At 33.4% G+C, this 10,266-nt stretch overlaps 1 protein-coding gene across 1 annotated transcript in view; it reads left to right on the forward strand.

Annotated features, from left to right (window-relative positions):
- PSMD10 (proteasome 26S subunit, non-ATPase 10) overlaps positions 1–10,266 on the forward strand; it is a 56,189-nt gene that overhangs the window by 43,422 nt on the left and 2,501 nt on the right. The window contains exon 4 of the mRNA XM_044057210.1: positions 2,967–3,133. Coding sequence (XP_043913145.1) covers positions 2,967–3,133 — 167 coding nt within the window. The remainder of the gene's footprint in view (positions 1–2,966; positions 3,134–10,266) is intronic.

Raw genomic sequence — 10,266 nt, forward strand, 5'->3', positions numbered from 1 at the left:
GTTTCCCCAGTGCCACTAAATCATTCAATGGGGTTCAAATTGTAAGCATCTAAATAAGACAGCTGAATGTCAGCCTACATCAAGGCATCTAGTCTCACTGGATCAAACAAGAAAATTATGGCCTAGATACCAATCATCTTCAAACATGGTAGTAGGATACAGAGTGCAGAGAGTTAAGTCAGGCAACATCAAGTTTCCCTTAGAACTCTTTCTAATACAGTGTTTGAAGGCTGCTCAGTTATTATATGGGATTCTGATTATCCACACATCAACTCTACTATAATAAAATGTCATCATGAATATGAACATTTGGACACTATCAGTGATACAAACCTAAATCAGTATGGTTTTGAGGTTGGAATATTCTAGATTTAGTGGTTTTATATGACCAACATCATCACAAATACTGAAGTTTTTCAAGCCTTCAGTAATTCAAACCACCAGGCATTATTTCTTCACATACCAGACATAATGCTGTCATCCTTTTTGAGTAAGCTGTATGAAACCCAGTGTAAATGAAATAAAACAAAACAGAGGAATCTGTAAATTGGGTATCACTATCTTACACTAGTGGACTGAAATGTTGGTCAAAAGTACAAGAGCTTTGCCAAGACATTGCTTGTAATTGGGGTCTGTATCAGAAGATTAAAGTTTCAAAACTTCAAGTCTGATATGGTCGACACCGTATGATTGAAGTCTTGAAACTTTGAATCTTTTAATGGAGATCTCTGTACAGCATGTAAAGGGAAGATTTCCCTTTTCTGCACTGTTGTCAGATCTCGAAGTTGGTATATTTAAGTAGCGGGGGGTGGGGGGTGCAGGGGGGCTTGTCCCCCTGTTTAGACCGTGTAAATGGTTTGTTTTTGTAGGTTGTAGTGTTTTATTACATTTTTGATGTTTCAAGACTTCAATTACATGGTATCGACCATATCAGATTCGATGTTTTGAAACTCCGATAATGTAATATAGACCTGGTAAGTGCACTAAAGTTAAGAAAAAAGGGAAAGTTGTCTTCACTTCTCCCCACTAGCAGAATGATACATTGCTGTGGTTATTTAGGTTCAAAAGGCATAGATTCCATGTTTTTAAAGACATGCAGCACACTTGCTGATTAGAACTGGAAAGTCGAAGGCTGTTAAGAAGTCTAAATATGAAGCTTCCCTTCTTACACGGTTGAGCAATAAATAGAGCTTTTATGCATTTGCAAGTTTTCAGACAAGATCTTTTAGTCAGATTGTACCACTCAAACATAATTAGTTCATAATCTAGCTGTTAGGGCTTGCATTTTCAGTGACTGTTTCATCACTATTGTCAGTTCTGCAAATTCATGTGTAACTTCTGGTTATAACCTAAATGGCAACAGGTGGCCCAGAATTAACCAATATATTATTTTACAGTGTGTAGGATAAGAAATAGAGGCAGCATGATCCCTGATGATTTGTCAGGATACTTTTGTTTACTTGATAAAAGACACCTATCAAGCCTTCTTTTAATCTTTTAGGATTTTTTTTTGCATCATAATAATAATACTAATAGTACTAATAATAATATAGTACTTAGGGAATTAAAGGAGTCCTGTGTTATTCACATGTACAAAGGAGGTCAGTAAGACCTTGTGTAGAACTGTAGACCGACTCATCTAACCTTAGTTGACTATAAATGCCTTGGACAGATTCTAATTATTTTGCTAAGTAAAGTACCCAGGTGCACCGAGTTAACTGATCTTACTCGTTATGGAGTTTTTGATAAAAGGTCAACACTTACTAGTGTGCTAGATTTTATGAACCAGTTAAAGAGGTCTTGATAATGGTTTGATAGTTATTGTGGTATAACTGGAAGTGGCAAACTCTGTTAATATTTTACTCTATGCTGGGATTATTAACAGTTTAAGAACATGCTTTGTCAATCCATACATTTCAAGAGGAATAGAAAATTGGTATGGGATAAAACTCAGACTCACTTTGCCAGGCAGATGCTGTGAGTGGGTGACTGTAAAAGCTGGTCTCCCCAAGAACATTTCTGACAGTTCCTAGATTATGGATCAAGGTGCAAATCGTTGTAAAACCTCCTCTAACTTTCAGTTTACTCCAATGTAGGTTAACCAATTGTATACATAATAGAAGGTGTCAATGTTGCATCAAGGAGTTTGTGTTCTTTGTCCTATGAGTAAGAACACAGATTAACCCATGTTTATGAGCATAAGCTGAGGTTAAACACAGTCTTGGCTTTCTTTTGGATAGCTCAAGCTATCTGTTTAAAATAAGTTTTCCTTATTAGGTTAATTGGGATTATTTACAGTTTTCTCAGTATCTGAATATGTGTACACGTATGTGTAAACCAAAGGGTAAAAAAACTCACACAGACAAACCATTCATTAAAAACTACAACAAAGACCCAGCCAAGCTAGAGTCTATTGTGTAATACTTAAACCTCATGTAGTGCATGCCTATGGGATATAGATAAATCACCCCTTAATGACATACCATTGTTTCAGCTGTATGACATCTGAATGCTCGTGACTTTTCATTCTGAGTTTTTACTGGTGCATTCAAGACAATAAAGCCAAACCCCAGTAGCTGTAGACAAGCAGTGGTTTGCCCTTATTCTAACCCTGTCAGTATAGCATAAACAACTTAAAGAGTGAAAAGAACACCTTTATGTTCTTAAAGGTTGATTTGCATCTGTCCCATGGGCTTCAACTAGTGGAAATTTAATGTATTGCACAGTACAGACTATAGCTTGACTGGGTCTTTCTTGTATTTTTTATATATGTATGTATGTATATGTATATGTATATATATATATATATATATATATATATATATATATATATATACACACACACACACACACACACACACACACACACACACACACACACACACACACACATCTTTGTGTAGTGTATATATGCAGCCACTGTTATTCTAGCATTTTTCCCTTTTTTTTTTTGCTTTGATGTACAGATTGCTGAACTACTTCTAGAAAATGGAGCCAATCCTAATGCAACTGATAATCTAAACTCTACTCCTTTGCACAGAGCAGCAGCTAAAGGCAATATCCGACTTATTTCTCTCCTTTTGAAACATAGAGCCTCTACCAATATCCAGGACTCTGAGGGTAACACCCCACTGTAAGTATTTTCAATGTATCAATTTTTTTTTTTTGCTTTTAAACAACTAAATACTTATCTTACCCTATTTGTTTGTTTGTTGGATATGTGGATAAGTGGTCTGTCCCAGAGATCTTTATCACTGATGAAATTGACAGGAGATAAATGTTATTTGTTTATTTATCCTTTGTTGATTGGGATAGTCCCAGAAGGCTGATGGCCTCTTTTAAAGGGAGACCCGAAGTAGTATTTATGTTACCCAGGGAAATTTAGTCAGGGCATTGGGAAACTTCCACTACTCATAGCTCTGGAGTCGACAAGTGAGCATGCACGTTCCAATCCTACCACTGTTGTGACTGGAAGAATGGTCCATGATGTGGAAAAGATGTCTGAAAGCAATGAGGTGTGTGCCAGTGCTATGGAGAGTACCAGTAAAATTGTGGAGGATTCTGAAGTCATTTTTCAGCCAAACTTGTTTGCTGAAACTGAGAAAGAGGAGTCCACAACCGAGTCTTGTGTTATTACTACCCTCCATTTGGGAGGGTTTGTGGGATGATATATTGAAAGAAATGTTATTGCAAAGTAAGAAAATGAAGGAGATGTTTCCTGTGGGTGACATTTTGGATAAAATACAAAGAGATGAAGCAGAGTTGATGGTGAAAAAGAAAGACTATCATATGTAGAAAACGTAAAAGAAGCCACCAGGGGAGCAACAGGGAAAAAAAAGCAGAAGAGAATGTCAGGCAGAAATATGTGGTAAGGATCCAAAATAAAGAAGAAAAATAACTGGATAGGTTCATAGGTTGATACTAGGCTATCAGCCCTAGAGCCTATACAATCCTAGCCATAACAATTCCCTGTTTCTTCCCACAATATTTAATTCTCTGGACCCCTGTCTAGCAGGGTGACTGACGTGATCCCTGGGGTGAATTTCCTATCTCCCATCCAATCGTCAAGGTTCCTTTTGAAGAGGGCCAAAGAGGCACTCTGCTTGACATGTATGGGCAGTCTAATCCAGAGTCTGGGGAGTCTCTGGGTCAGGAACCTATCCCTCCAGCATGTTTTGTTCATTGTGATGATGAGGTTTAGCTCCCTGGAGTGTATGGCTCTGAGGGATTGGGATTTCTTTAAGTGTAGCATGTCCAACAGCTCTGGGTTTGACATGGCCTTGTATGTTAAGCAGAGATCACCTCTGAGTAGACGATATGCGACAGAGTATAGCTTGAGTTTTTTTAGATGGTTAGCATAGGGCATCTGCTTTAGGCCTGTAATTCTTTTAGTGAGGTATGGAAATAAATTCAGTCTTACTCCTCAGCTTTTCTGTGTCCTGCATCCTTTCAACACATCCTAACTGATCCAGAATACCCTGTAATAACTAAATTAAGGTGGGGGTCTGTGGACTGCTAGGCACCTGGAAGCCATGGGTTTATAGATGCTCTGAGTATGAAGTTTGGGACAAATTAATGGTTCCTTTAGGTGTTAAAGCCCAGGAGGCACTGTTTTTGTAATGGAAAATTTCCTTGGGGAGTGTTAAAAAAAGAACTATAATCCTTGGAACTTATATGTAATAAAAGCATTTAACAGGGAAATAAAAAAGAAAAAGCTTCACTTTCATTTTTGAATAGAAGTAGAAAAAGAGACTTTAAAAGGACATTTGAAATGTTTATGTAGAGAAGTACTGGACATTGCAAAGATTTATGACAAAAATTGTTTATGGACTGGTGGCTGTGAATGCAGTGTTGTGTTAAAGATAGAAAAGGACAAAATCATATATATATTCCAAGTATAATACATGTTGAATCAGATAAGGGTGTGGTAAAATACTGGGGACAACCCAAAACATTTTTTTTTTGTGGAAAAGAAGAACACTTAATAAATAACTGTGACAAAAGGAAATGTTATATTTGTGGGGAACTTGGTCATGATTCAAAAAAAGTGAAATTAAATGTTTTAAATGTAACAAAATTAGTCATTTAAGGATGGATTAAAATTGAAAATAATGATAATATGAGTGAAGGAAAAAGACAAGAAAAAGAACAAAGAGAGAAATATTAGAAGTGGGGGAAATATAAAATAAATTAGATAAAGAAGACAAAGAAGGAGAAAAAAAGAAGTAATGAAGGAAGGTTTTGAAATAAGTCATGAGGAAGATTTCAATTAGAAAGTAATAAAAAGAATTCTATTGGTAAAATGATAAAATATAGGAAAAGAAAATTTAAAAGGATAAGTATAAAGAAAGGAAATTGATGAAAAAAATAAGGTTATAATTTCTAGAAAGTGAAGGAAAAGGGAAAGTAATAATTTTAGAGTACCTTCTGTAAATGTGAATAGTATTAAGCATATAGTAAGTAGGGTAAGAGTTTTTGAGTGGTATAATAAATGTGATGTAGATGTAATTGTTTTATAACATACACGATTCTTAACAAGTGAAGAAAGATTACAAACAGAAAAAATATGGGGGTGGTAACATCATTTAGAATTTGTGAATGACCGGTCTTCTAGAATAGGAATATTTTGTAAAAATGCAGTAAAAATATTCGCTATGACTTTAGTAAGAATGGAAAGATTAACTGTTGCAGATTTATAATGGAAAGAACAAATATATAGAATTATAGCACTATATGCTTATGTTACTTGTAAAGAAAGAGTTTATTTCACCAAATTTTTGATAATGTAGTGATAAATATGAATATTATTGTGACAGGAGATTTTAATTGTAATTTAATAGTAAAACTTTAAAAGAAATGAAACAGTGTAAGAAAAATGTTAGAAGTTGTGAGATGTGGTAAATTAATACTCTGGGATAAAAATTCATGGACTTACCGAAGATGTATTTACAGAACCAAAATAGATTTTATAATATTAGAAGGATTAAATATAGGGGAAGAAGAAACAACTGAAACAAATTGTATCAGATCATCTACCTATATGGATAGAATAAAGGAAAATAAGGAGTATATAAAATAGGCAAATGAATAAAAAGGTTAAATGAGAAAACATGGGCTGTAGAATGCAAGAGATAAATAATGCAGCTATGGGGGATCACATTATGATGAGGACATTCTGCAAAATTGGTCTGAATGGTGGATATTTTTAAGAATAAATATAAAAATATTATATACAATGTAGTATGATGTAAGAAAAGTGGATGAAGAAAAATGGATAAAGAAAAGTAGGAGAGAGCACATAAAGATGCATTGTAATACTTAAAAAATAATGATAGGGAGTATTTTGATAAAGAAAAAGAATTGTATAAGAAAAATAAAGAGAAAATTAAACAGTTATTATTCAAACAAAGTTATTTTCTACCAGAGAAAAGAAAATAAGTATTGGCACATTTAAGTAGACTAGCAAAATATGATAGTGTAATGAGAGACATGAAAAATGAAAAGGAAAAAATAGAAAGAACACAGGAACAAATTATGAATATAGTAGTAGAATATGTACAAAACGTTTAAAGGAAAAAGAAGAAATTGATGACAATATGGGAAGTAAAAAAAAAATTTCAGAACAAGAAAATGAATTTGAAAAAGAGATTTATCTACATGAGTTGGATAAATTATTAGAGCAAGTGAATATATAAGCAGCTGCAGAACCAGATAGGATATGAAATGCACAAAAATGTAATGGAATGGCAAAAATAATATTTCTTAAAGATTTTGAATGAATGATTAAATGAAGATCTCATTTACAAACAATTATGTAGTGGAATACTATTTATTTGGAAGAAAGAGGAAAAATATAATGAAAACCTGGAAACCAGTAGTACTGAACAAATAATGATAAGATTTTTATTAAAATAATACAGAAGAGATTTGAAACAAGGATGAAACATGTTATGGAGGACAGTATATATAGCATAGAAGGGAGGGGATATCAAGAATTATTAATGTTAGTAAGAGAGATTATGGATGTTATTTTAAACCAAAGAGAAGAAGCTAAACTTATGGTAGGGTATTAATAAGGCATTTGATACAATAGGACTTGACGTTGTATAGGAAATATTGAAATAATATAATATAAATGAGAAAATCAGGGAATCGTGCAAGTCTGCTTATAGAAATAAAAAGGAAAAATTTTAGTAAATGGTTGGCTAAGTTAAGTAGAGGTGTACATATGAGGACACGTGTAAGACAAGGATGTCCAATGGGTTGTGTACTCTTTGCTTTAATTCAATTGTATGTGAAATAAATTATAAAATGCAGGAAGCAGGAGACATAATTCCTGAGGGGGTTAAGAATTCCAGTTTCATTAACTTATGCAGATGATATTATAGCAACTGCAAAAAAACAAGACATGTATAAAAGAAGTAATATTTAATTTAAATGATTGTTTAGAAGCAATAGGGATGTCTTTAAACAAAGAGAAAAGTAAAGGATTAGGAGATGTGGTTAACAGAGAGGAAATATATATTTATAATGAATAAAATCTCTGTCACAGGTATACAGTCTGGGAATAAGAATGAAAGTAGAATTCAGTGGGAAAAAATAATAAAAAAGTTGAAAGAAATGGGTCTATATTATATTTTCAAAAGTTTCAGACATCGAACACCATATAGTCAACACCATATGAGTGATGTTTGAAATTTTGAAAATGTAATTAAAAAAAAATAAAAAAACTTTACTTACCTAAACACTGTAGGCAGGGGATGCAAGCCCCCTGCACCCCCCACATCCCCTCTACTTAAATGTTCCTACTCCGAGATCGCACTGTATTGAAGTAAAGGGAAAATATTCCCTATGACGATTTCCGTGTTACGCTTGCAACATTTTGACCAATCAGGTTCACTCAATATGCGTTCGCCGTTTACAATTTTCGATCACATGATAGGAACCCAAAATATTTTTTTTTTCTCTAGAAACATATAGACTATCATTTAGGAAAAAGGTTAATTTTGATAAATTCAGTTTTAATGGGAAAATACTGCTTTTAGCAAGTGTATTTATGTTGTCAGTGGTATTTGAAAAGGAATTATTGCAAATATTTATTTTTCATTTATATGTGGTTCTAGAGTGAACCCAGCAAAAAGAGGAATTTGTGTGTCAGTGAAGAAGGAGGTGGTTTAGGATTAATTAACCCAGTGGTTTATGTTGCTTCATTATATTTATGTAAATTAGATAAATGAAAAAGATGAAAGATCAATTGCAAAATGTTTAAACATAAGTGACACATTTGGAAATAAGGTAAAAAGGAGAAAAAAAGGTATAAATGAAGAAATTAAATGTTATCAGGAAAAAAATGTTGTGGAAAAGTAAAAAAAAAGATGAAATTGAAAAGGAGAGAAAAACATGGTTTAAGAATATAATGATACAATATTATTTTGTCAAACAATGGGAAAAGCTACCAGAAGGTAAAATTAAATCTATAAAAATAAGAAAAATATGGTATAATAAAAAATCAGAATGCCATTTTTTGTGATGATTGGTAACAGATAAATTACTAGTGAAAGGAAATATGCCATAAAAAAAGAAAAGTAAAAAATATGTCTGTATTGTGGGGAGAGGAAACTACTGAACACGTTTTTAAAATTAAGAGCAATGAAATTATGGGAAAAGTTATGTAAGGAAAATTTCTTTGAATTTATAAAAAGTGGATGATGAATAAGGACATGATTAGATGTGGTTATTATAAGAATAGAAGTGAAGAATATGTGAAAAGAATAGATAAAAATTGTTTTATGTTAAATGGCCTATATTGAATAAAAGGATAAATGCCCTTGTAGCTTGCCAATATATGCCAAAACACTTGTTCCCATAGTAAATGTCCAGGCTGTTCTTAAAAATATCTAAACTAGTACTTGCTTTAATGTAATTTGGTAGTCTGTTCCAAGCATCAGCTACTCTGTCAGAGAACCAATCAGTACACTTCTCATTCCTATAGAATCTTCTACATAGGTTATCTGATGATTCTCTAGTACTTTTTGATAACCCCAAACATTCCCAGAGGTAGTTGTCCCTAAATGCCTTATATACCTGAATAAGATCTCCTCTTAAATATCTGTAAGAATCACTGTACAAGTTCAGATATTTTAATCTTTCATAATAACTTAAATTTTCACATCCATGGATGCCCTTAGTATATTTCCGCTGTACTCTTTCCAGTTTATTCATGCTTGTTTTCCTATAGATCCATATTGTTATTCCATACTCAAGTTTGGGTCTAATGTAGCTAACAAACAATGACTTCATTATGTTTGATTTCCTAGACTTTATAAATCTTTTTATACAACCTATAGTTCTATAACTATCATTAGCCAATTGGTTGATATGATTAGAAAAACTCATAGCTGAATCTACCCATATGCCCAGGTCCTTAAATGAGTCTACAGTTTCAATCACTGTGTGCTGTATTAAATATTCACCTTTCACTTTGTCTCCCAAATCTCATATGCTTAGTTTTTGATGTATTTATCAACATATTATTCTCCTGTGCCCAAACGGTCAATTTAGTCAAATTAGTTTGCAAACATGCCTTATCTGTAACACTTGTAATCAGTTTACCCAATTTCAGGTCATCAGCATATAGACTGTAGAACACCTCAGATGAAAAAGTAAGGTCTGAAAGATACAATCTAAACAAGTAAGTTCCTAGTACAGAGCCCTGTGGGGCACCTTGACTGTAACAAAGGATTTCACCTGTCCAGTTGGTGTGTGATACTTGCCATGTCCTATTTGTAAGCCATGCAGCTATCCATCTTATCAACAGTACATCAATACCTAGTTGTACTAATTTATTGATCGGTGTTTTGTGCATGACCCTGTCAAATGCTGAAGTTAAATCTATATAAATCACACCACAGCACAATTTTTCATTCATAGCTGTTATTATATTGTTATTGAACATCATGTTACATGTGGTAATAGATCTATTTTCAACATATGCATGCTGATATATGGTTTCAAGTCCCAGCCTATCCAGTTCTGACAATAACTTATCCAGTATTACCTTCTCCATTATTTTTCCACAACATGAAAGTAGACTTAAGGGTCTATATGATTCTGGGTTTGTCCTACTCCCCTTTCCCTTAAATACAGGTTTAATAAGTGCATGTCTCCAATCTTGAGGAATCTCCCCATATTTATATGACCTAGTGAATAATAGACGTAATGGCAGTGTAAATTCTTGCTTAAGTGTCATGTCCTGACAGCTTTAGC

This window comes from Protopterus annectens, chromosome 15.part0 (assembly GCF_019279795.1).
Source record: "Protopterus annectens isolate FY-2018-M chromosome 15.part0, PAN1.0, whole genome shotgun sequence".
Classification (NCBI taxonomy): Eukaryota; Metazoa; Chordata; order Ceratodontiformes; family Protopteridae; genus Protopterus; species Protopterus annectens.